The sequence below is a fragment of the Loxodonta africana genome, chromosome 26, assembly GCF_030014295.1.
Source record: "Loxodonta africana isolate mLoxAfr1 chromosome 26, mLoxAfr1.hap2, whole genome shotgun sequence".
In the NCBI taxonomy this organism is placed as follows: Eukaryota; Metazoa; Chordata; class Mammalia; order Proboscidea; family Elephantidae; genus Loxodonta; species Loxodonta africana.
This window is the reverse complement of record NC_087367.1, coordinates 7,064,024-7,091,856: the sequence shown is the minus strand read 5'-3', so window position 1 is coordinate 7,091,856 and position 27,833 is coordinate 7,064,024. Positions and strand designations below refer to the sequence as shown.

At 45.4% G+C, this 27,833-nt stretch overlaps 1 protein-coding gene across 1 annotated transcript in view; it reads left to right on the top strand.

The window, feature by feature from the left end:
* The window catches only part of EML6 (EMAP like 6), a 253,307-nt gene that overhangs the window by 197,680 nt on the left and 27,794 nt on the right, over positions 1-27,833 (top strand). The window contains exons 24-27 of the mRNA XM_064277085.1: positions 1,453-1,541; positions 6,545-6,721; positions 17,020-17,221; positions 17,345-17,471. Of these exons, the coding sequence (XP_064133155.1) occupies positions 1,453-1,541; positions 6,545-6,721; positions 17,020-17,221; positions 17,345-17,471 (595 nt within the window). The remainder of the gene's footprint in view (positions 1-1,452; positions 1,542-6,544; positions 6,722-17,019; positions 17,222-17,344; positions 17,472-27,833) is intronic.

Sequence of the window (27,833 nt, the reverse complement as noted above, 5' to 3'; positions counted from 1 at the left end):
TATTTCAGATCTAGGTGGTATCTGTTTATACTTTAAAGCTATTGAACGTGATATAAACCACGAAGTTCTTATTTTGGCATTATGTTTCCAAGAAGGATATTTCAAGACGTACAAGATTCACACAGTTACAGAGAAAGGGAGCAGGAGAGACTGTACCCTTTAGAGACATATATGTTCAATTATTTGCAGATGACACATGATGTCTGAGATTAGCTTCAAAGTAATCCAGGGTGAGTGGGGGAACTGAACAGTGAGCACACAGGAGTTTTTCATGCTATTTTCCCCACTCCCATACGTGTTTAGAGCCCTGGTGACACAGTGATTAAAAGCTCAGGCTGCCAACCAACAGGTCAGCAGTTCCAGTCCACCAGCTGCTCCTTGGAAACCTTATGGAGCAGTTCTACTCTGTCCTGAAGGGCGCTATGAGTTGGAATCAGCGAGTTGGCAATAGGTTTCTTTCACGTATGTTTTGAAATGCTACACAATGAAAAAAAAAAAATGATCAGAAACTACTAGGATGTATATATAGCTGAAGTCATTTAAACTTCAAGCCAGGAAGGATTGTTGCTGTGGTAGGAGGGCTAGGAAATCTGAGTGTTTTCCAACATTAATCAAAATGAGCCCAAGTTTACATCAGACTGAAAGACTATTTTGGCTCAACATTTTCTTTGGAGAAAGTCTTGGATTCCTGTTCAGATTTTAAAGTAAGACAGGAATGAGCATTTATAGTTTGTTTTGTATGTCCTTATCTTTCTGTTTCTAAACTTTAAAGGGCAAATTTAGAATTCAGATCTGAGAATTCAGAATTCACATGCAAATGTTCGCAACATGGATCTCACTTCCGATGCCGTAATTCTTGCCAAAGCCGTTTGCTTTTACTTCATCTTTGTGCTTGGAGGCAACAAGGAAAAAGAGCAAAAGATAGATTTTTGTCAGACTTTGGAAAACTGTTGCGCTTTTCAACGAGACAGCTAGAGTAAAGCATAGCAAATGTGATTCTTCTGTGTTTTGAAGGGTATTCAAGGTCAGCTTTGATGAGGTCCATATTCTAAAAATCATAGCTTTGGGGTTTGTACCATCCCATGTAAGGAGTCCTCGTGGCGCAGTGATTAAGTGCTCGACTGCTAAGTGAAAGGTGGGAAGTTTGAACCCTCCAGGCGCTCCGCGGGAGAAAGACACGGCGGTCTGCTTCAGTAAAGGTTTACAGCCTTGGAAGCTCTATGGGGCGGTTCTACTGTGTTCCATAGGATCGCTAGGCATCAGAATCGAGGCAACAAACCATCCCGCGTAATTGCCTTTGCATGCCCTTTGGAATAATTCAACATATATTTACACAGTTTATGAGATTTTAATTAAAATGAATCAAAACAGTCGTAGCCATGTTTGTCATTTTATAACAGAAAGCCAGATGCAGAATTTAATTATCTGTCTGCTTCATTCTGTCATGAACAGGAAAATTATTGCAAGTTAATTCAGGTGCCAAAGAACAACTCTTTTTTGAAGCTCCAAGAGGCAAACGACACATAATAAGACCTTCAGAGGTAATCATCACGCACAAGCTTTTCAAAAAATATTTCATGAAGATTGAATATGCATGTTTTCATAAATGTATCGCTTCTTAACCACTAAATGTGGGTTACATTTAGTGACCCTTTAAGCTCAATGGTTTCATGAATCGGTTTGCTTTGTCTGGTTCCTAATTTCTCGGGTATGTGGACTTACTGTCCCTCTGAGGTAACAACGCATAGCTGGCTTTCTGATCAATTATTTTCTTCCTGAAGGCAATGACTAAGTGAACAATTTGGGGGCTCTATATTAGTTTTTCCATTCAGCATGTCTTTTATGCAAAACTCTCTCTGAACTTTTGGGACACAGCCTCTCAATATTTATTTATAATTTTGCAACAACGAGAGAAATCATTTTCCATAATAAAAACCATGCACAGCCTGACCAGCCTAGCGTACCCAACTGTTTTTTCCCCATAATTTCCTCAGGCCACAGCACGATGCTTCCACTGTCGAAAGGAATGCCTAGGTAAAAGTTTTGGACCCATAAACAAATACCTTCTTCAAGCGAGGCCCCTTGGTAAATGAGTTCCTCTTCCGGGCCTGTACAGTGCTTCCACATGGTGAACCTTGATGACTAAAAAGGGGGAAGTTGCCCGATAAAGCACTAAAGAAGTCTTTGTAGTCCCTGCAGACAGTCTGACTCATTTATTTGCTCTGTAGCCTTTGGTGAAAGAAAAGAAAATACGGCTTCCTTGGAAGGAAAGGGGATGAGAGGATCCTGCAGGGGGCCAAGCAATGCCCATGATCTGTTGGAAGACGTGAGCAAGTCACCCTCTCTGTAGCTTCAGTCTGCCCGTGTGGTACACTCCCCCAGGCCTGTGAAGCGCCCCCGAGACACTTGGACACATGTCTGTTCATAATGTCTCCAGTATTTCTAAAAGAAGTGTATGTGCAGTGTTTAAGAAACACAAGGCTTTGTAGATGGTAGTGTTTGTACTACCTGACACGTCTGCCAGTTTGTCGTGCCGTGGTGGCTTGTGTGTTGCTGGGGTGCTGGAAGCTTTGCCACCAGTATTTAGGTTCACCCATGATGGACAGGTTTCAGCTGAGCTTCCGGACTCAGACAGACTAGGAAGAAGGACCTGGCAGTCTACTTCTGAAAAAATTAGCCAGTGAAAACCTTACGAACAACAGCAGAGCATTGTCTGATATAAATGATCCCATCAGCTTGGAAGGCAACAGTGGGCTCAAGAATAACAAGGATTGTGAGGATGGCGTAGGACCAGGCAGCGTTTCGTTCTGTTGTCCATGGGGTCACTATGCGTAGGAACCAATTCACCAGCACCTAACAACAACAACAATAGCATTGTATTAATGGGAATTGTTTATTGATTAATTGGTCTCATTTCCCAGTTTCAACACATGTACCTCTGATCAGTCCTCTCTAACTTTTTTATATGGAGAAAATTTTAAAGCCTTGAGTGAGGGATGTTTTTATTTATGCCATATGTTAAATGTGCCGGGTACTTTATATACCTTTATTTTAATCCTCATAATGGCCTCTGGTAACAGTTGTCGACCTCTTTTTATAGATAAGTGACTAAGGTTCCAAGAGAGTAAAAGAGCTAAGGAGCTGGGATCCCAGGCTAGAGGGGTCTGTGTAGACTCACAGCCTCGACCACACAGCTGCTCCAATTTTTTTTTTTTTAATTAACTTTTATTGAGCTTCAAGTGAACGTTTACAAATCAAGTCAGACTGTCACATATAAGTTTATATACACCTTACTCCGTTCTCCTACTTGCTCTCCCCCTAATGAGTCAGCCCTTCCAGTCTCTCCTTTCGTGACAATTTTGCCAGCTTCCAACTCTATCCTCCCATCCCCCCTCCAGGCAGGAGATGCCAATACAGTCTCAAGTGTCCACCTGATATCATTAGCTCACTCTTCATCCGCATCTCTCTCCTACCCACTGTCCAGTCCCTTTCATGACTGCTGAGTTGTTTTTGGGAATGGTTCCTGTCCTGGGCCAACAGAAGGTTTGGGGACCATGACCGCCGGGATTCCTCTAGTCTCAGTCAGACCATTAAGTATGGTCTTTTTATGCGAATTTGGGGTCTGCATCCCACTGATCTCCTGCTCCCTCAGGAGTTCTCTCTTGTGCTCCCTGCCAGGGCAGTCATCGGTTGTGGCCGGGCACCAACTAGTTCTTCTGGTCTCAGGATGATGTAGGTCTCTGGTTCATGTGGCCCTTTCTGTCTCTTGGGCTCTTAGTTGTCGTGTGACCTTGGTGTTCTTCATTCTCCTTTGATCCAGGTGGGTTGAGACCAATTGATGCATCTTAGATGGCCGCTTGTTAGCATTTAAGACCCCAGATGCCACATTTCAAAGAGGGATGCAGAATGTTTTCATAATAGAATTATTTTGCCAATTGACTTAGAAGTCCCCTTAAGCCATAGTCCCCAAACCCCCGCCAGCCGCTCCAATTTTTGACAGAGTATTTCGGCGCCATTTTACATCGTGTCGCCTGTATTTCCATCCCTTGTTCTAGTGCCCCAAGATAAATATAATAAAACAAAACGCAGTTTATAACCAAATGGTGGAAAGAGAAGGAGGCGAGTTTGGGTCAGAGGAGTAATTATTACATAAGAAAATATTGCCCAAGCTGGAAATTCACATTGTAAGGCTTCCCACAACGGCACCATCTTTCTCCAAAGAGTGAATCTGTCACTCTGGGTGCACACTTATAATTCCAGGGGTGAGCTCCTGACGCTGTTGCCTGGGGCGTCCCTCCAGCTGCTGTTTCCGTGGCCCACCTTCGCTGCCATGGCCGCTGCTGCGAGCACAAAGGAGGAGCTTGCTGTTTCAGTCACCAGTGTCCTCAGGCCCTTCAGCTGTGTAGGAAGGCCGTGGAAAACCTCCTTTTCAAAGAAGTTTTTTTTTTTTTTTAAGAAACAGCTGTGGTGAAATTAATTCCAAGGCCACCCAGTAACTTGTTAGTATGACAAATATTAAAATGCCCATTTAAAACCCATCTGATACAGCATGGTACAGAAAAAGGAGCACTAGGCCAGGAGGTGGAGCCCTGGTGGTGCAGTGGTTAAGGGCTCGGCTGCTAACCGAAAGGTCGGCAGTTCAGATCTACCAGCCACTCCCTGGAAACCCTATAGGGCAAGGGGCTTAGCCTCTCTGTGGCTTTGGCTGCCTCCTCTGCAAAACGAGAGGACCATGACATAGCTGTCTGAGGCGAGGCACTGAGGAGGCAAACCTTGATGAGTCCCCTTCCCTCTAAGCCCCAGAGCTTTTCACAAGCTTACTAAACACTCTAAGGTTTCATGGGTTGCTCTCAATGCTGCATTTTAAATGCAATTTTTGTGGCTTGCGACAGGCTAAACATTCCCTTCCCCGGAGAGCAGGGTGTGCAATGTGGCTGAGGGTAACCTGTTTGGGTGACTGCAGGCTGAGCAATACCACCCCCCCTTCTTTCCTGACCTGGGGAGCTGGCATTGGGAATGGACAAGGAAGGTCTCCAAAACGGAATGTGGAACCTGGAAAGGGGTCAGTGGCTGAAAAGCCTGCTCCTAGAATCAGCAGGAGGTATTTCCGTTTCTCTTCCTGTGCAAGTCAGTTTAGGACGTCACAGGGGTTGGGGAGACTCCACTTCCACTGGAGAAAGCTGAGGCGATTCCTGGGGGGACCACCTCAAGTTATTCAGGCTGTGGCCTTGCCTGAGGCGCCTCAAGTCACAGGGCCAGCCCCAGCTTTGTGGTCCCAGCCCGCGTGTGTCCAAAAGAAACACAGAAGGTTAAACGAGGGGAAATTCGAGTGACTAAAAAAATGCACAGCACCTCAGCACGTTGTGATTAAAACCCTGGCTGCTGCGTCTTTATTTTGTCATTTGTCTTCTGAGGAGCGAAAGCAAGGAGCAAACGACAGAAGAAGAGGCGAAATGCCTTGACAACGTCCAGGCAGTTTCCAATCCACAGGGAGCAGCCTGGGCTTTACTTGTAGCCACAATTCTCTAATAATTTTTTTTTAAATATTTGTTTTGAAGTGCTCATCTCTAGAAGCTGTAATGCTAAGATGTACTAGCAGATTCTGAGTGAAAAGAAATGAGAACGTATCCCCCCAGGAAGCCTACTGCACGGGGTTGTTTTGTTGTTATCATTGTTGTTGTTGCCAAAAAAAAAAAAGGCCTCAATCTTATGGATTTAACCTATAAAAAAAAAAAAATAGAAACTGTAAATCTTCTAGCCATGAATTTCAAACAAATCAGTTTCAAAAGGATAAAATCTGTATCCATGGCAACACAGTAGGAACAGCTCTTCCATTTTTTAAGATTTTCTCCCGAGAGCAGACAGGATAAAAGCTAGCTCAGAATCTTATTAATCCTTCCTCCAAGGAAGGAATACTTTAAAAAATAAAAATAAAAAGCTATGTCTTAACTTCTTAAAATAGTTTGCTAAATGACCATCCCCACTGATTAGTAATCTAGCTCAGTAGTTCTAACCAGGGGCAATTTTACCCCGAGGGACATTTGGCAATGTCTGGGGACAACTTTGGGGGTGCTGCTGGCATCCCGTGGGTAGAGGCCAGAGACGCTGCTAACCGTTTTACAGAGCACAAGACAGCCCCTCAAAACAAGGAATTTTCCAGCCCAAAATGTCAGTAGTGCCCAGGTTGAGAAACCCTGATATGGCTTATGGCTTATACAATGATAAATGTCTAGGTACTAACAATGTTGTTTTATTTTGTTAATATTATTTATTATCATCAGATTCCCACAATTCCAAAAATCTTCATTATACTTAGAGAAGAATATCTGGATACCTGACTGCAGTGTTGGCTTATTAAGACAATTCAAATGCCATTTTAAATATGCAGCTTAGAAGATGCACACCTCAGCATATAGCACAAATACTTGATGTCAGCGAAATCATTATTGAGAACTACTCAGCCTTAGTTTCTTTTAAATTAAACCAAAAAAAGAAAATCTCTGTAGGTCGTGAAAACCTGTGTTAACTCTCTCTGCTTTTTAAGATCGAGAAGATAGAGTGGGACACATGGACCTGTGTCCTAGGCCCCACCTGCGAGGGAATCTGGCCGGCGCATAGCCACGTGACCGATGTAAATGCTGCCAGTCTCACCAAAGACTGCTCGCTCTTAGCCACCGGAGACGATTTTGGCTTTGTTAAGCTGTTTTCATATCCTGTCAAGGTAATGTTGCATGTTTATTACATATACTTGCTCAATCTCACTAATAACCTCAAAACTATCAGTTATATCTAAGTGAACTTTTTAAATTTTGAAGGGATAAGCAATCCGTAATGTTATTTATGGTACCATTGCTATTTATGCTATTTAAAAAAAAAAAGAAACCTCCCTCTTCAGTGAAGGGAAGGACAACACACAATATAGGGGAAGTCAGCAGAACCTGACCAAAGCAAAAGCATGGGAGTTTCCTGGGCACCTGCAAACACTTTGAGGGACCGAGGAGCTGGGGCTGCAGGCTAGGGATCATAATCTTGGAGGACACCTAGGTCACCTGGCATAATATATTTCATAAAGAAAATGTTCTACATCCCACTTTGGTGACCAGCGTCTAGGGTCTTAAATGCTTGCAAGTGGTAATCTAAGATACATCTATTGGTCCCATCCCATCTGGAGCAAAAGAGAATGAAGAAAACCAAAGACACAAGGAGAATATTTGCCCAAAGGACTAAAGGACCACATGAATCAGAAACTCCACCAGCCTGAAACCAGAAGAACTAGATGGTGCCTGGCTCTACCAACAATTGCTCTGACAGGGATCACAACAGAGAGTCCTGGACAGAGTGGGAGAAAAATGTAGAACAGAATTCAAATTCACAAAAAAAGACCAGACTTGCTGGTCTGACAGAGACTGGAGGAACCCCCAAAACCATGGCCCCCGGACACTCTGCTGACCCAGAACTGAAACCATTCTCAAAGCCCATTTTTCAGGCAAAGATTAGACAGGTCTGCAAAACAAAAAATAACAAACAACAACACACATGAGAAACATTCAATCAAATGAATGAAACCAAATGGGCAACTCCTGTCCAAAAGCAGGATGAGGAGGCAGGAAGGGACAGGAACTGGACGACTGGGCGCAGAGAACCGGGAGTGGAAAAGGGGAGCTTGCTGTCACATTGTGGGGATTGCAACCAATGTCACAAAACAATATGTGTATAAATTTTTGAATGAGAAATTGAGCTATAAACTTTCACCTAAAGCAAAAAAATAAAACCCTCCCTGACATTATGTTTACTAATTTGAGCCAGATGCTCATGGCATGGAATTCTTCCCAGAAGGGCCTTCGCAGCCATGTAACCCAGTATCACACAAACTGCAAAGTGAGAATCTCGTTATAACTCCTCAGACCAGTGCTCTTCCGACTTGTGCTAGCATACTTCCAGAGATGGGTGACTTGCTACCTCACAAACCAGCCCATCCCATTTATTGGCTCCAATTGTCAAAAATGGCTTCTCTGTATGGAGCTGAAATCTCCTTTCTTGGGCCATAGTTCTGCTTTCTGAACCATCACCGAATAATCCCAGTCTTGGAACGGCCTTCCTTATAAAGGAAGATCCCACCCGACTCCCTGAAGTCTCGTTTTCCCCAGCCTAAACGTTTCCTGCTCCTTCGGCCATTTCCCATGAGCCATCGTGTCGAGCCGTCATGTCCTGACTCTCTACCAGCTGGCTCTGCCTCAATTTTATCAGTTTCTTCTTAAACTGTCTCATCTCACACTGAATTCAGTGCTTCAGATATAATCTGACCAACTCGGCGTACAGCGGGACCGTTTTCAATTTTACATTTGCATTAAATCAAACTAAAATTGCATCAACTTTTGGCCGCCCCACGACACAATCGAGTCACAGGTACCGTTCCAGAAGTGTTCCAACGACACCCCGTGCTATACTTACACAACCGCCTTTCTAAACTCTGAGTGCAGGGCTTTACATCTGCACCACATACGTTGTGTATTATTTATTTAATCTCACTATTCTATTCTGTCAATATTTTTTAAATACTCTTTCCAAATATCTGCTGACTCTTTCAATAGCGTGTCATCCGCTGAGTTCTCAATCACAAGCGTGACTTCTAAACCACTGAAAGAAAAAGGAAAAAAAAATTAGAACAACCAAGAACCACCCCCAGGAGTCTTGGTTTAATTTGACATTCCATTTATTTATCTACACATTTAGTTGAGTTCTTTAATAAGTAACAGACATTTAAATCCATCTGACTGTACTATTGTGAAGCTCCTATTTCTACCCCTAGTCCAACAAGACATTAAAGACTAGGCGCATCTCTTGCCAAAAGCCGATTGATTGTGTCTCTGGCATCCCTGATCTCTGCTTCTAATAAATCGACCATTAAGACATAGGGAGCCAGTTCACGGTGAACCCCTGAGGCCACCTGGTGACTGCTACTTCCTCTTCTAAATGCCTGTCGACCTTCTGTGTAACAATTCATCCTAGAATTTTCCAGGGAGTGCATCAGCTCATGAATCAATATTTGCCAGAGTCTGCTTGTTTTCCCGTGTGGATATAGGAACATTTTGTGTTTAGTGCCACCTCTCCCCTTCCGTAAGCCCCTCGGCTCTCACTGGCATTGTCTCTGTGGTCACATACGAGGGCATCTGAACTGGGTAAATGAGCTCTGTTCTGAACTTTCCAGCTTAAAGAACATTCTCTCCAACAGAGGACGTAAGTAAATCTGGTTTCTGTTCGTATTAAACCACCTGATTTAAAGAATTATCCCTAGCTTGTCTCTATTTCTCCTCTAGCCCTAAATATATCTTCAAACTCCTTTTCAACGGTCTTGGTTTTTCACTTTGGCATTCCTGAAACTATACTTAAAGGCCTGTGCACGACTTTTGCCTGCATCCCGGGTTATTTGCCCCTCCTCCTGTCATCTGAACAAGTACAGTGACAACCCAGGCACCTCGGTACCCTCAGCAGCCACTCTGCCTTCTTCAGATGCCCTTCCTCTTCCTCAGAGGCTTATTTGTCATTGTCTTTTTAGAGCATCATATTTGGTAGCTTTTCCTAGGATTGGAAACCCTGGTGGTGTAGTGATTAAGTGCTACAGCTGCTAACCAAGAGGCCGGCAGTTCAAATCCGCCAGGTGTTCCTTGGAAAACTCTATGGGGCAGTTCTACTCTGTCCTATAGGGTCGCTATGAGTTGGAATCGACTCGACGGCAGTGGGTTTGGTTTTTTGGTTTTCCTAGGATGCGCACTGATTATGTCCAGTGTTCCTTTCACTGTGCGTCCCAAATTCCAAGGCAGCCTGGTGACCTTCTCTAGTGACCCCTCACTCCTCCTTCACTTACCAGCCCCTCCTGCTTTTCAGTTCTAAAGGAGCAGTTCTCCTTGCTGCTACTTCTACTGGTTTGAAATGATAATCGCTAGCAGGACAAATCAAGAAGTTAGTGACACTCTGGTCTTGGCAGACGGAGGTTTCCACACATATTCAGGTGGCTGACATCCTCCTAGTACCCTAGCCTCCTACCCCTGTGCCCAGCCTTATTATTGGTTCTGGGAATTTATACGCCCCTGCCCAGGCTGACTAGGTGGACTGTCTGGAGCAGTAATTTCAAGCTGTGTTCCTCAGACTCCCAGAGTTCAGGGGGCCTCAGGGACCACCCCAGGAAGCAAGGCAGGGGCCAAAATGGAGGGGCTATGTGCCTCAGCCAGAGTAGCTCTGTGTTTTGTTTTCTATATGTGCTTTTGTGTAAGATTTTTTCAACATTCTATTATGAAAATTTTCAGGCATGCAGAGAAGGTGAAAGAATGATTCAGTGAACTCCTAGTAACCAATCACCTAAGTTCTATAATTCAGATACATTGTAGATATCAGTATGTTGCTGTTGGCTACCACGGACTCGCCCCCGATCATCACGAGCCCGTGCGCAATGGAATCAGACTGTTGTGATCCATGGAAGCAGGTTGCCAGGTCTTTCTTCCTAGTCTCTTAGTCTGGCAGCTCTGCTGAAACCTGTTCAGCATCATAAAAAAAAAAAAAAGGCATCATAGCAACATGCAAACCTCCACTGACAAATGGGTGGTGGCTGCGCCTGAGATGTGTCGGCTGGAAATTGAACCCGCCTCTCCAGCATCACGGGGGAAGAGTCTACCACAGAACCACCACTGCCCTCAGACATCAGGATACAAGAAAAATGAAAAACCAAACCCATTGCAGCCAAGTCGATTCCAACTCACAGCGGCCCTACAGGACAGAGGAGAACTGCCCCATAGAGTTTCCAAGGAGCTCCTGGTGGATTTGAACGGCCGACCTTTTGGTTAGCAGCCACAGCTCTTAACCACTACGCCACCAGAATTTATGTTTCCATATGCATGCCATCATAGAGAACTCAACATTCGTCTATGGTCTCTTTAAAGTAAAATTTATATCCAGCAAAATGTACACATTTTAAGCATTCCATTTGGTGCGTTTTGACCTGTGTAACCCACACTCCTGTCAAGATACGGAACATTACTATCACCCAGGAAGTTCCTCTTGCCCTTTCCGGGTTAATGCCCACACCTACTCCGCCCTCAGGCAGAACAGTGGTTCCGAGGCTTTTCGCCATAGAGGACTTTTACCTGTCCCAGAGCTTCGTGTAAATGGAATCACGTAGTAGGTACTCTTGTGTCTGGCTTCCACCACTCAGATGTGGTTTCTGCAGTTCGTCCATGTTGTCCTGTGTATCAACGGTTCGTTCCCTTTTTTTTTTTTCCTGTGTATTTATATTTGTTTCATTTACTACAAAGTAAAAATTGCAAACATTACAGTAAACATACTGGAAAATGGCTTGTCTGTTTCTGTAATGCTTCCATAGGTAACCATTTCAAGGAATAGACCTGAATTCTAAACATGGTTTGTATCCACAGCAGTACCTAGCAGGGTGTGGGCACAGGGCTTAATATTTACATATTGTCTTCAAAGACCTTTGATAGTTGCATCCATCAAGTCCGCCCTTCCTCCCAAGAACTATACAGCTCTTTTATATTAAATTTAAGACTAAATATAAAAAAATATGCTTTTTTATAGCTGGAGCCCTAGTGGCAACGTGGTTAAGAACTGTGGCTGCTAACGAAAGGGTCAGCAATTCAAATCCACCAACTGCTCCTGAGAAACCCTATAGGACGTTTCTACTCTGTCCTATAAGGTCACTATGAGTCAGAATTGACCTGACGGCAATGGGTTTGGGGTTTGGGGGCTTTTTAATAGCTGGATGGAATCCCATTGTACGCACGTAACAGAGTTTGTTTACCCAGTCACCTACTGAGACAGGCCTAGGCTCTTCCAGTTGTTGGCTGTAATACAGGTGCTCTGAACATTTCAGTACAAGTCTTTATATGCTTGAGCTCTTAGGTAAATATGTAGGGGTGAAATTTCTGGGTCAGGGAGAAGTGTATGTTCAACCTTTTAAGAAACTGCCAGACCTGTTTCCAAAGTGATTGTACCGTTTTGCATTATCACCAAAAACGTAAGAGGGTTCTAGTTGCCAACATTTGGTATAAATTACAGCTGTCCTGTGGTTAAGTGCTAAGGCTGCTAACCAAGAGTCCGGCAGTTCAAATCCACCAGGCGCTCCTTGGAAACCCTACGGGGCAGTTCTACTCTGCCCTATAGGGTCGCTATGAGTCGGAATCTACTCGACGGCAGTGGGTTTTTTGGTTTTGAGGGAGTAGATAGTGCAGTCTCATTGTGTTTTAATTTATATTTCCCTTCATGACTAATCTCGAGCATTTTTTCATGTACTTCTTGGCCATTTGTGTATCTTCATCTGTGAAGTGTTTGTACCAGTCTAGTGTCCGTTATTTTAAATTGGTTTGTACTTCTTTTTATTCTTGAATTGCACTGTAAGATTTTGATAGAAGAAATGGTTTCATAGCTTAAAAAGTATTTGAAAACCACCGGCCCAGTGTAAGCCCTTTGTGGGTATCCCTTCTCTTCCTCCTCCTGTTTTTTATCTGATTTTCCCAGGGCACGTCTCTTCCCACACACATGGCCCCCAGTGGCATAGTCCACCTGCCCTGGATCTGTTGGACAAAGTTCACCATCCCACTGCTGTTCCTGCATTGAGTTCCCTGTCATTGAGTCTTGGTGACACCTATGAGAGCTTGTTACCACACAGCTCTCTCTGGGTTCAAATCCCAGCTGCATTTGTTAGACAGCTGAGACCACAAGTCTCGTCCTTGACCTTGTTACTTGCCCTCCTTTCCCATTAGTTGCTGGGCATCTCTTCCAGGCGTTTTTATTTGCACAACAAGCATGTGTCCTTACAATGTTTAGTTTTACAGCTTAAAGCTTTTTCTATTCGGTCATCAGTCCCCTGACAACCACACTGTCTGCAGCCCCCAGGAGACTCGGCCCTTTGCCATAGTTCACCTGTCTTCTGGTACCTTAAACCGTCATCCTTTGACACCATCAGTATAGCTAGCTGATTGCTTTCCATACCCACCCCTCCTTTCCAAAGCTATGCCCTTCCACTTGTTAAAACAGAAATCATGTTAAGCCAATAGTAAAAATTGATTTGAAGATTATTTAATGTACGATTTCCAGATCAAGCAACACTTCTGATTAGAGAGTCAAAGTATTCCACAGATGAGAGAACTTCCAAAGACCCTTATACCCCAGCTTATCACCATTGCCATGGAGACGGGGCCAGAACAGTGTTTACATAATAACAATTTACCCCAAAACACAGCTTCCAGTCCAACCCTGGAGTTTCTGTTTCTTGAAACTGACTTGAGTTAAAAAAGATATTGCTTTTGAGTTGACTCCAACTCATAGCCCTACAGGACAGAGTAGAACTGCCCCATAAGTTCCCAAGGAGCGGCTATTGGATTTGAACTGACGACCTTTAGGTTAGCAGCCGAGCTCTTAACCACTGTGCCACCAGGGCTCTAGAAACTGACTACACATAGACAATTCTTCAAAGAAGTACAATGCCCAAAACAAAACAGTGTTCACTAGTTAGCAAGACTATTGTTTGTCTTAAAGGTGACTTTTAGGAGACTAGCCTGCTCGAGGCTCCAGGTTCAAAAGATCACCTCAGGGCAATGGCGTGGGTGGGTCACCCTAACTCCATGAACCCCAAAAATCTGGATTCAAGGAGAATTAAAACTGTTTCTCACCTTAGATGAAGAAGTTAAGATATAACCATGCTGCTGACATTTTTAAAAAAAATCCTCTGCACCTTGAAGTCCTTAAGTTTCCTTCTCTGAACTTCAAAGGCTCTAGAGACTGATTTTTTTACCAAGGAATCTTGCATGTAAATTTTACAGGGAATTTGTATGTAAAATGCCGTGAATTGGGGGAAAGGGTCCATAGCTTTCATCAAATTCTCAAGAATCTCTCACCTAAAAGCGGGTGATGACCGGCGCTCTAGAGAAGTGTTCAAGACTCTTCTGGCTCTATCACCCACGAGTCTCTCATGACTCAGTGAGAGGGGGAATTGTGGTGAATTAGCGAGTCCTAGTGAGTGTGACAGAATTGCACAGCTCAGCATGATGACCCAGGAAGGCAGTTCGCCTGGATGGCCATGTGGTCTGCATGTGGCTCTGTGCACATGCCCCAAAGGGAACCATCAAACATCCCTGCCAGCCACCTCCTCCTGAGGTGGCTGGTTCCCTGGTACCTTCCAGACTCTGCAGGTTCTCTTTATTATTCCCTGGAGCAGTGATCTTGTTTCCTGTCCTGAGAATCTTGAATCACCCTCTGCTGAAAGAGTCTCAGCTTTGTTAAGGAGCTTCAGTGGCCCAGAGTTTTTCCCCTTTCTCCTTCTCCTCGGTCACTCTCTTTCCCTCCACAGCCTGATTCTGATCAGATCTGCCTCTTAGAATCCTCTTCCTCAAAACTTTCTTTTGTATTCTTTCTTCCATTCTATGTAGGAACCCTGTGTTCCTTCTTAAAAGTAAGGCTGTCGAGGGCATTTCTTAAGCTCTTTGACTTTCTCCTCCCCTAAAAAAAAGCTGACTTACAGTAGTAGTAGATCTAGCCGTGGGTTCCTGCTTCCAACAGGAAGACCAGCAGAGCACACACTGTGGGCCACCATGACTATGCTGTCTGTTCCCATGCCTTCCGACTCCCACATGGTCACACGGTCCTCTGTGGCTTCCCTGGGAAATTCTGCCTGTTTGCTAGCAACCTAGAGGCCCTGGAGGGCTTCTTGGTCATGCTCCAGTCTGTTTGTTTCACTAATCCTTCTAGACTCAGTACTCTACTGAGGAGCGGACACTTCACTGTGCTGTCAGGTAAAAACAAACAAACAAAAACCAAACCCATTGCTGTCAAGTGAATTCCAACACATAGAGTAGAACTGCCCCATGGGGTTTCCTAGGAGCAGCTGGTGGATTTGAACTGCCGACCTCTTGGTTAGCAGCCAAGCTCTTAAGCAGGGCGCCATCAGGGCTCCATGCTATCAGGGAGGGGTCAGCCAAACACAGAGAAATCTTGGCGAGGAGTAATTCAAAATCCTGCCCTCTCCTGCACCTGTCTCCTGCCATATGTCTGTGCTGGTTTCAGGTTTTCCAGCCTGAACTCCAAAATTCTCTGGAAGCCTCTTGTCAGCTATTGAGTAAAGTTTTCACCCCAGACGCTGATGGCCTTGTCATGACATGCAGCTTCCCACATTGCATAAGGTATTCCTTGGGAGTTGCTGAGAGGACGGAAAAACACCTCCTCTTTTTAAAATGGCTCCTGCTGGAGCTGTTTTTGCCATGCCGTGGCTCATGGGCCAAAAGTGGAAGCTGGTGTCTGGTGCCAGCTTCTGCCCCCACCCCATCAGGACTGCCCTGGAGTTAGTGGCTGACCCGGAGCCCTGCCTCCACCCATCCCTGCCTGGGGCTGAAGGTGTTGGCGTCTGGGCACACCACTCTGAAAAGCTTCCAGTAATTACTAATGAGTTGGGTTTTATTTATTTGGTTTTGTTTATGTTTGTTGAAAAGGAGCTTACTTTGTTTTTAAGTCAATTGTCTGAGTATATTTTTTATGTGTTAGAATTTTTTTCCAGTGTCTGTGGCAAAAACTCTCATGTTCCTTTTAAATCCTACTTGCTCCTCTGGCATAGCACTACGGGGAATGACTGCAAAGACACATTTGATCTCAGATGTCATCCAGACTCACAGTCAGGACTGTACACGAGAAGCCTGTGGGATGGCACATCTGATAGTGGAAAGAAGCAGAAACAAGCTTTTTACACTGCCATTTTGTCGTTGGCTCTGCCTCCTGGTGACTTCATGCACAACAGAATGAAACGTTGCCCGGTCCTGCGCCATCTTTGTGATCCTTGGTATTTTGGGGTCCACTGTTGCAGCCATGGTGTTTTCAGTCTCCTCATATGCATGCGAAAGCTGGACAATGAATAAGGAAGACCAAAGAAAAATTGACGTCTTTGAATTGTGGTGTTGGCAAAGAATATTGAATATACCATGGACTGCCAAAAGAACGAACAGATCTGTCTCAGAAGAAGTGCAACCAGAAGGGTCCTTAGAAGCAAGGATGGCGAGACTACGTCTCACATACTTTGGACATGTTGTCAGGAGGGATCAGTCCCTGGAGAAGGACATCATGCTTGGTAAAGCAGAGGGTCAGCAGAAAAGAGGAAGACCCTCAACGAGGTAGATTGACACAGTGGCTGCAACAACGGGCTCCAGCCTAACAAGGATTGTAAGGATGGCTCAGGACCGGGCAGGGTTTTGTTCTGTTGTGCAGAGGGTCGCTATGAGTTGGAACCGACTCGACGGCACCTAACAACACCACCAAAACCAAAAAAACCAAACCCGTTGCCATGGAATTGATTCCAACTCATGGTGACCCCAATGTGTGTCAGAGTAGAACTGCACTCCATAGTGTTTTCAATGGCTGTGATCTTACAGAAGTAGATCATCAGGTCTTCCTTCCACGGTGCCGATGGGTGCATTTGAACTGCCAAACTTCTGGTTAGTAGCCGATTGCAAACCGTTTGCACCATCCAGGCACCTGACACTACCTTTCATTGTTAGTTGCCATCGAGTTAGTTCCAATCCGTGGTGACCCATGTGTGCAGAGTAGAACTGTCTCATAGGGTTTTCAAGGCTGTGACCTTGCAGAAGCTCGTTGCCAGGCCTTCTTCCTGGGTGCCTCTCTGTGGGTTTGGACCTACAACCTTTTGGTTAACAGCCCAGCACCTCCCCATTTGCACAATCTGGGGCTCCCAGAAATAGGTTCTGTAGTCTAACATTTTATTCATTCCTCAAAAAAAAAAAAAAAAAGTTTATTGAGGACCTATCAAGCAGTCCTAGGCACTGATTAAGTAAAAAAGAGACCTACTTCTCCCTCATGGGCCTGACATTTTAGAGAAATGTAGGGAAATTCCTGCTTAAATGAAATTATTTGTATCCAGCAGAAGCCACCGTAGAAAACAGCATGGATGAAAGAATCCCCAGCCAGGAGTATGAGACGCTGGGTAGGTAATCACCCACATTTGCATTCCAGGGCCAGCACGCGAGATTCAAGAAGTACGTGGGACATAGCGCACATGTGACCAATGTGAGGTGGCTGCACAATGACTCAGTGCTGCTCACGGTGGGTGGTGCCGACACGGCCTTGATGATCTGGACCAGGGAGTTTGTGGGGACCCAGGAGAGCAAGCTGGTGGACAGTGAGGAGTCAGACACGGATGTGGAAGAGGATGGAGGTGAGCCCCCCGTCCCCGTCACCCCACACTCCTCGTGCCGAATGCACCCTCTTCCACACACCCCCCCAACCCGAGCTGCCACTTCAAGCCAACCCACTCCCCAATCTCTCTCTGCTGTTTGAGGCTACGACAGTGATGTCGCCCGAGAAAAGGCCATTGACTACACCACCAAGATCTATGCCGTGAGCATCAGGGAGATGGAGGGCACCAAGCCACACCAGCAGCTGAAAGAAGTATCCATGGAAGAAAGGTATGGCGTTGCAAGGTTTGTTCGCATTTCTCATGCCTGAAGACAAGAGACTTATTTAAATCAGCGTGCATTTTCTTTGCCCTCAAGGTTGCTATTTGAGCATGTCTTCTGTGTAGGTGCAGAGAGTCTTAACCTGCACACAGGCGTAAGCTGGGTCAAAGTGCCCGCTGCCACCAGCATATGGCAATAGTGGGTCATACTTCGTGTAAGTCCGTTATGGAATATGACTTGGCTCCACTTTACCTGGTGAGGATGTCAGGATAGCCCAAAAGCCACCCTGAATGTGATGGCTGGCAGGAGAGCTTGCTGGTTAGAGAGGTAGGAGGGAGGGCAGGTGTCTTAGTCATCTGGTGCTGCTTAACAGAAATACCACCAGTGGATGGCTTCAACAAACAGAAGTTTATTCTCTCACAGTCTAGTGGCCTAGAAGTCCAAATTCAGGGCATCAGGGGAAGGCTTTCTCTCTCTGTCAGCTCTGGAAGAAGGTTCTTGTCATCAATCTTCCCCTGGGCTAGGAGCTTCTCAGCTCAGGGGCCCCGGGTCCAAAGGACGTGCTATACTCCCACTGCTGCTTTCTTGGTGGTATGAGGTCCCACTATCTCTCTGCTCACTTCTCTCTTTTTTATCTCAAAAGAGACTGGCTTAAGACACAATCCAATCTTGTAGATTGAGTCCTGCCACGTTGACATAACTGCCGCCTATGCCCCCTCATTAACATCACAGAGGCAGGATTTACAACAAGTAGGAAATCACATCAGATGACAAAATGGTGGACAATCACACCGTACTGGGAATCATGGCCTAGCCAAATTGATCCACGTATTCTGGGGGGATACAATTCAATCCATGACAGTAGGCTTCCAAAGTCATGCAGGAATATGTGTGGGGTTATGAAAAAAAAGATTCCTTTCTAACCAGTCTGTGCGTTAGGCTCAGTTACTTGGCGTATCTTCTCTTACTATGCTTTTAGCCTGCCTAAATTTGTTCCTATGGGTTTGGTTATTCCAGGCCTAAACAATTTGATTTTGTTGCCTTGGATACTCTATTTAAAAAGAGGCTTTCTGGTATTATTTTAGACCTTTTTGATATGCTGTCATAAGTATTGATAAGAAATTGTCAAGCACTTTCACTTTTTTTTTTAAAGTTCATAATTACCTAATTTATCATATTCGAACTATGGGAGGATAAATATTGAACAAAAACTCTTAAATCCGAAGAGAATTTCACAGATCTCACATGTTTTAAAAATTCTCTGTGAACCCTTCTCACTGAGGTGGCTCAATGTGGACAGGCACGCTGGTCCCACCGTGTGGGATTCAGGAGATCGCAAGTCGTTTTTGGCGTGTGGCGTGGCATCTTGCTTAACCATCTGATCTTTCACGTCTTAGATATAAAGGAATATGGTGCCATTTTCCCCTCCTACATCAATTCAGTGCCAGATATTAAGATAAGCTTTGAAAGGACCTAGTTCTAAAAATTGAGAAAAACCACCCATATGTAAATAAGAACATGAATTGGCCTCCCACCTAAATAATCCACTCTAAAAAAATCACCCATTTGCTTAAATTAAACATTCTTTGGAAAAAAAAAAAAATCACCCCTTTCCAATTTCACGTAACATTATGGAATGAGTTGATTTGGCTATTATTTCCAGGCTGTTTCTGACCGGATTCTACAAGCCACTGCTGCATGGTGCTAAGATCCAAACCAGCCACAGAGGTACAGTCATCTAGCCAAAGTCCTCATTCTCCAACACTACTGCTGGCTTCGAACCTAAAACGAGGCTCATCTATACCTCTTCTTGCCTTGGTTTCTCTTTGGACAAGTCTGTAAAGCTCTCATACCTGTCCAGTTTAGGAAGAGTGGAAGGAGGGAGGGTAGAGAGGACCCTAAGAAGAGTTGTCTGTCTCAAAATTCAGAATTCTGAAGCTACCTCATTTTCTTGTTCGTATCAGATGGGAAACTTGTCATAAATTAGCATTTACAGGCTTGACTTTTTTTTTTTTAACAAAAAGAAAAAAAAAAAGCAATCTCCTGGTATTATGACATTTACCCGCATACCTGTTGATGCAGAGTGCATTCTGACTCATACTAACCCTACAGGACACAGCATAACTGCCCTGTAGGGTTTCCAAGGCTGTAAATCTTTATAGAAGCAGACTGCCACATCTTTCTCCCTCAGAGCAGCTGGTGGGCTCAAATCACCAACTTTTCGGTTTGCAGCGGAGCGCTTAACCACTGCTCCACGAGGGCTCCTTCTTATGAAAAATAGGGGTAAGGCGTTTCAGTACTTTACGAGCGTTTTTTAAAATAATTCACAGCAGGGTGTAGTTGAGAAAACATGTAGCGGGAAAAAACGATGCTAAGATAAATACAGGGTTCAGAGGAATAATCGAGTCTCTTCTATAAAGGGCAGCCTGCTTGCTAACTTAAAAAGCCTTGGCAGCATCAGCTCCCAGAGGGGCTGCCAGCAGAGCACAGGGCCAGCTGCACAGCCTGCCGGGAGCAGAGCAGCCCACCCAGGAAGGTGGCTAGCAAGGACGGTCAGACAGAGCATCTCCATGGAGGCAAATCCTAATCAGACCCAGAGTAGGCGGTCTCAGGCAGTCCTTGTCAGTCCTTTTAGGGACACCTGAACTTCACAGATGGGACCTAGGCAGCTTCTAAACTGCAGGAGAGAGAAGGGGGTGCCAGGCAAGGAGAGGCAGTCAGAGACTTGTGAGGAAGCAGGATGAGAGAGGGAAGGTGGGGCAGGACCAGCCCTTGGGGCCAGCTGAACTCAGGACAGTAAGTCGGGCAGCTGCGCCTTGTCCTCAACTGGGCACAACACGGGTTCCCTGGACTCTGGTGACCTGGGAGTGAGAGGGGGCAGACAGAGAGGTGCTGGGGGGGGCCTCAGACACCGGGAGCATGGGGCCTGACAGGGCCCAGCTTCTTCTGGGGGTGTCCAGGACTGTCTCTCTACAGTGCCTGACACAGCTCCCTCTGACTATGGACACCCTGCTGATTTGAAAGGAGGTTCTCCTTGACCTTCCCTTCATTGTTCCCCTGCTCCTACCTGCAGATACCTGCACATACCTGGGCATGCCTTTTTCAAACACCTGGGCCAGGTCATGCCCCAATAAGCCTATCTAATGGGAGACAGGTACTCAGGGACCACGAGAGAGGTGAGCTAGACGAACCCACTCAGTGAGGGACCCGTTTGCCTCCTATCAGTGTTAGGGGCAGTCCTGGCTCAGGTCTAAATCCCGCTCCGCCTTCTGAAAGTGGTTAGAAACTGCAGGATGAGTACAGTGTCTGTGAAGCTGAAAAAAATGCCCCCAAGGCGGCTGAACATTATGCATCAATTATTTTTTAAGCAACCGAATTTCTAGTTTATAACATAGTCACAGATCATTTCTAATTAGACTCAGTTATTTGATCGTAACTTAGCTTTGAGACTTTGGATCCTACTTCTTTGTAAAATTTCTAATATTGGGAGTTCTTATTCTTCAGAAGTCTATCATGATCTTCCATTCCAATCTTTTGAAAAGAGAGAAAGCTGAGAGAAAATTTGCAGTTGCCCTCAAAAGAATCATGGGCTTTGCCTATCAAATAGGTAATCCCTTACAGGCTGTCTGTCCAGTGTCCAGGTCACCCACTTCACTTTGCTCTAGCACATTGGGGTGGCTTGCCTCCTCAACCTGGCCGCACTGGTCTAGCCAGTGCCCAACTGTAGGTGAGCCCCTGGGCAGTCCTGCTGCCTACCTGCCACGTATGGCAGGCACGGTGCTGAGGAATGTCACGAAGTCTTTTTAGATTTTGGAAACCATGCCTTCAGCCCTCATCTGGACACTTGGGGCTGCCTTCCCTCCTCCCCAGTGTTCTCCTTCATCCCTAGCCTCCTGGCATCTAGCCCCGATCCAGAACAACCCTTCTAAACCTCCCCTCCCCTCCAAGTCCCCAACTCCAGCCTGGCACGCCCCTGTGCCCTCAACCTTTGTGCTTGTCCCCCACTTTACTGTGTTTTCTCATAATGTGGTGGCCACTTTGCCCATCTGCAAACTTAAAATTATTATTGCGTGGATATTTACAATGTCAGGAACTTTCATTTGAGGGAAGAAAAAAGGAACGGGGAAGCATAGTTTTTCAGAGCAATTTAAGGTACAGGATACTTACAGTCTTCACAACACAAGGGATGGTACCAAAGTCCTGTATTCTGACCTCAGATAAAAACAGTTCCTCTCCCAAACCCAGCAGGTCACAAAATTCCTGAAGTTTGTGCAGTACCACATCACTGAAGTTACATATTAAACTGAGGAATTTCTATTACCACATTACCAATACCACGCCTAGTTTATGTATTATTTCTTGGTTTATGAGGTAGGACGTCCCGTTTCAAGGAGGTCACCTAACCCAACTTGGCCGGAGCAAAAAAGCAATTTATTGGCTCACACACACCTGGAGATGCAGGGATTAGGGTGAGTTCAGGCGTCACATGATGTGGGAACACAAATCCTGCCGCTCAGGCTCCGTTCTCTCCATATCTCATTCTGCGTCCTCTGGGTTATTGCGTTTCCTCACGTAGGAAGGTGGCCACGGCACCTCTAGACCTTAGCACCTCTGTGGTTCATAACCAGCAGTAAAGAATGACCTCCGATTTGTAAGTCTCCACAAAAAGTCTTATGATGTACCATTGGCTCTGGAGGGTCACGCGACCACCCCTGAACCAATCACTGTGATCCAGGAACTGGGGTCTCTTACTGGTCATTCCTAGTTAAGTAAACCAGTTGCTATAGGAAGATTCTGACTCACGGAGAACCCCGTGTCCTTTAATGACTGTTACCTTTCAGAAGCAGAACGCCAGGATTTTTTCCAAAGTGCCTCTGGGTGGATTCGAACTACCAACATCTCAGTTAGTAGCCAAGCACTTAACCATTTGCACCACCCAGGGACTCCTAAACTACGTGATTGAAAATACCCTCCCCAAACAGGGACATCTCAAAGTCCCAGCCAGTTACTGCGCCCAGCCTCAGATCCAGATCAAACTCACCCACCACTGGAGTCGAGTCAGTTCCGACTCATGGCGACCCTAAAGGACAGAGTAGAACTGCCTTGTAGGGTTTCTAAGGAGCAGCCAGTGGGTGTGAACTGCAGCCAAGCTCTTAATCACTGTGCCACCAGGACTCTGCTGATTCCAGGAACTGAAAAATGTAACCAAACAGACACAGTAGAACTGCCCCATAGGGTTTCCCAGGCTGTAAATCTTTTTGGACGCAGACTGCCACAACTTTCTCCCACAGAATGGCTGGTGGATTTGAACCACCAACCTTTCAGTTAGCAGTCAAGTGCTTAACCACTGGCCCACCAGGGCTCCTTCAGGTACCAGTGGCCCCTTGCAAAACTCACCCACATTTGGCTGAATCCCAGCTGTCAGCGTCTCATCAACCTTTATCAACCCTCAGCTGTGGACCTACAGGCAAACCAGGACCCTTGTCCTCCTCCCTCAGTGCAGGGCTCCTCTCTAGGCTCTGCCAGCTGTCCACTCCCCAGCACAGCAGGAGCTCACAATTTCCAGACAAGAGGTGCTCATCCTGGTTTAGTGGGGGGAGGGCGGTTTAGGTACCTCCAGACTTCAATGAAAAGGGGTGAGTCCCAAGTGGAATTCTTCTCCCAATCCTTCATGGGAAAGCGTGGGGAATGGAGCAGTTTCTGCCCCACATTGCCTTTCCCCACAATGGCAACTTCACCCCCCATGCCATCTCAGATACAACGTGAGGAGACACCAAGGGGGCTGTACTGGAATTATTAGCAGAGGAGTATAAAGAGGGCATCTGTGAATACCCGTACGTTAATGTTTTAGTCCCTCTGATATATATTTGGAGCCCTGGTGGCGCAGTGGTTAAGAGCTTGGCCGCTAACCAAAAGGTCGGCAGTTCAAATCTACCAGCCACTCCTTGGAAACCCTGTGGGGCACTTCTAATCTGTCCTATGAGTCGGAATCCACTTGGCATAAACAAGTTTGGTTCTGAAGGTTTTTTTTTTTTTTTTTTTGGTACATATTTACTCACAATCTATACCATATGTTCCTTTGAAAACCAAGAAACCATCGTAACTTTTACCAAACCAAGATTAAAAGCAGACTTTGAACTTTGTGTAAATAGTGGTGCCCTCATCTGTGAACTGGTGGGTGCTAGCACCAAATGGCCCCAGGCTTCCACTCTAGCACTAGGCATTTCGAGCCTTTTTCTTCAACTGTTTCTATGGCTGAATGGGTAAGAAGATAAATGAGTACAAACATATCTTCTACTAATATCTCATATCCCTCTGAATCATTGTGCATAGATTTGTGAACTTAAGCCAAAAGGAAGTTCTATAAAGAAAGCTGTACACCGTGGGTTTGTAAAGAGTGTTACGGGGCTTGTTGTTGGTTTTTGTTCTGTTTCTGCTCCAAAGTAACCACCGTCTTTAGTCCTTGGTTCCTTACTATATGAGTCGATGGCATCGAGATATTTAAAGTTCCCCTGGACTGTAAACTTTGTCTATAAGACCCTCAGTTCCCGGGAGGAAGTCGGTTCTGTGTCTGTGGTGGTTACCACCCTGTGTGTGTCACGCACCTTGCACATAGCACGCACTCAACAAATACCTGTTGAAAGAGTAGGTTAATGAGCGGATCCACTTAGCCTGCTTCTTTTAATATTTAAGTAAATTAATCTCTTTTCAAAATGGCCTGCAAGCCCATCCTTTGTGAGTGACCAAAGGAGAAGTTTGTCTCACTCTTACCTTCATTTCTTCAGCACCCATGCGTCTTTTTGGAAAATGGCCAGATCCTCGTAGATCCAACAACACCCATGCGACTGCTCCTGGTTAAGTGGTTTTTCATCTTTATGCCATCTGTCCACTGGGAATTAAAACGTTTATTTGGTTTAAATCTATTTAGATAATCCCAGGCAAAAGGAACCGAGAAGAAAATTCTGTGGTACTGTAGCCATCACACCTATTTTAAATGCAAGGCTTGTCAGCAGATTTACGATGAAAAACACGCTCACCAGTGATGAAGCATGGGAAAATGGGGGGTTTAGTCAGATGTCCCTGAACTGAAACACACCATAGTGTATAGGTAATCCCATCTTTTTTCTAACCTTCTGTGCTACCATTAGGGCCAGAAATCTGCAGGGAGAACCTGTCCCCGATGTTTTAAAATGTCGTATGTAATCAGTAAGGCCACATTTCAAGCTTGCCTGAGGCTCGGTGGGCATGGTAAAGGGGGACAGCAATTTCCTCCATGGCGGCAGTGAGCAGCCCACCTCTCTGGGTGGTCCCCTCAGCTCCAGAGGCCTGACAGAGGCCCTTTGTCATCAGTGGTCAGTAGCTGCTTTGTGAGCTTGTACGAGCTGCTAAGAACTGACAATCTACTAATCAAGAGCGGCTGAATTTAGCATACTGAGCTCTGTCAAAACTGCTACATCTGTCTCGGAGCTTGGTCCAGTCAGTGGGGTGGAGCCTCTCATTGACAAGGAATTTGCAGGGTGCCTCTGGAAAGGATGCTAGTGGGCTGTTAGGCTTGGAGGGCCAGGGTGCTCTGTGGATTTGAAGTATGTTAGTGCTCTTAAACCAGCCTGGCCTCACTCCTTTGAAGTTCACATCTTGCTTTGCCATCTTCTACCGCTCCCTGTTCCTGATATTGATTACCTTCCTGTCTCTGAGGAGTTCCAACCCAGCTCCTGCCAGGGCTGTGGGCTACATTGTCACCTGAACTCCTCTGTCCCTCAGTGACATGACCGTTAGATGGCTCACTCCTAGTACACATGGTCTTCATCCTCATGAAGACATCCAGTGCCTAGACACCTCCATTTTCCTGGTTCATCACCCCCCTCCTTATTTTTCTGTCTGCCTAAACTCTGTCCTCTCAGTCACCTTGGGCCTTCACCCCTACCCTTCTCCCACAACCCACCTCTCACACGTAGGTGCAGATTGTCACCACCCAAGAGGCCATGTTGCCAACTGCACTTAACATCCTCTTCATGGCTCCGTCATCCTATCTTTGTCTTTGCTTTGCTCCCTCTTCTACCCTCTCAGCAGTCACCCGGGCTTTTGCCCTCTCCTCAATTTCTGCCCTGGTGGCACAGTGGTTAAGCGCTTGGCCGCTAACCAAAAGGTCAGCAGTTTGAATCCACCAGCCGTTCCTTGGAAACTCTACAGGGCAGTTCTACTCTGTCCTAGAGGGTCACTATGAGTTGGAATCGACTTGACGGCAATGAGATTTTTTTTTTTTTTCCCTTCAACCTTCTGGCTAACCCCAACCCCTCCACTCTTGGCAGATGACTTTTCTACCGTCCTTCGTTGAGAAAATAGAAACCATCGGGCACAAACTTCATCCTGGCACTGCTGCTGTCTTTCTCCTGTCTTGCTTGCCATCCTCTCTCCCACATAAATCATTCTCCCCTGCTTCCTTCTCTTCTCAGAGCATCAAATCCCTCCTCCCATTCAAGACTGGTCCCTCAGCTGGTGCTTGGACCCCAGCCTCTTGTATGCCCCTGCTGTCTCATTGCTCCCCCTCTCTCCCAGGTGTGCAGGCTCACCGCTATAGCTGGGTCCATGTCTCAGTCAAGAGTCACATTCCAGTCTTTCTCATCAGTGTGCACCTCTCCTCAGGAACAAGCAAATCCTTGCACTGATCTTACACGCTTATATACAAATTCCCACCCTCGCCTTCCCTCCCCCCTGCCCTCCTCATCCAGACTTCAGAGTCTCTCCTTCATTCTTTTTGCTTTTGCTTTTAATAGTTCCCCCGTCCCCCCCACACACACATTCCTCAAGAGGAGGTTCATCCATGTGTGAGGCACTATGTAAGATGGTCTCCACATACATTGTGGTTTACTGCTGTTGAGTCGGCCCCTCTCCCTCACCCTTTAGCCTATTCCATTTGTCTTCTTTCCCACCATTCTGCTGACATGGTGACTTTCTAATTCTCGAATCCAACTGACTCTTCTCTATCTTTATCTTGCTAAAAGGAAGAACTTGTTTCTTCTATGGTGGTGCTGTCCAGTGGAAATGCAATACGAGCTATGTATATCATTTTTAATTTTTTTGTAGCCACATTAGAAAAGTTAAAATAGATAGTGAAATTAATTTTAATAATATATTTTATTTAACTGAATACACCCAATGATGCTGTTGTGGTTAGGTGCCTTTGAGTGTTTTTGGCCTCATGGTGACCCTGCGTACAACAGAGCAAAACTGCCTCATCACGCGCCCTCCCCACGGTCTGCAGTGTTTGAGCTCATCGTGCGTGGCAGCCGCTGTCTCGACCCATCTCATTGAGGGCCTGCCTCTTTTTCACTAACCCTCTACTTAACCAAGCATGATGTCCTTCTCCAAGGACTGGTCCTTCCCAAAAACATGTCCAAAGTACGTCAGATGAAGTCTCGCCATCCTCGCTTCTAATGAGCATTTTGGCTGTACTTCTTCCAAGACGGATTTGTTCGTTCTTCTGGCAGTTCACGATATATTCAATATTCTTTGCCACCGCCATAATTCAAAGGCACCAATTCTCCTTCAGTCTTCCTTATTCATTGTCCAGCTTTCCCATGCATATGGGTGATTGAAAATACCATGGCCTGGGTCAGGTGCACCTTAGTCCTCAAAGTGACATCTTTGTTTTTTAATACTTCACAGAGGTCTTTTGTAGCAGATTTGCCCAAATGCAATACTTTGTTTGATTTCTTGACTTCTACTTCCATGGGCGTTGATTGTGGATCCAAGTAAAATGAAATTTTTGATGATATTGATATTTTCTCCATTTATGATTTTGCTTACTGGTAGTTGTGAGGATTTTTGTTTTCTTTATGTTGAAATGTAATCCCTACTGAAGGCTGTAGTCTTTGATCTTCATCAGGGAAGTCCTCTTGGCTTTCGGCAAGCAAGGTTGTGTCATCTGCATATCCCAGGTTGTTAATAAGTCTTCCTCCAATCCCGAAACCATGTTTTTCTTTGTATAGTCCAGCATAGGATTGAATAAGTATGGTGAAATAATACAACCCCGATGCACACCTTTCCTGATTTTAAAGCACGCAGTGTCCCCTTGTTCTGTTTGAATGACTGCCTTTTGGTCTATGTACAGGTTCTGCATGAGTGCAATTAGGTGTTCTGGAATTCCCATTCTTTGCAATGTTATCCCATAATTTGTTATGATCTACACAGTTGAATGCCTTTGCATAGTCAATAAAACACAGGTAAACATCTTTCTGGTATTCTCTGCTTTCAGCCAAGATCCATCTGACGTCAGCAGTGATATCCCTCATTCTACATCCTCTTCTGAATCTGGCTTGAATTTCTGTCAGTTCCATATCAATGTACTGCCGCAACCGTTTTTAATTATCT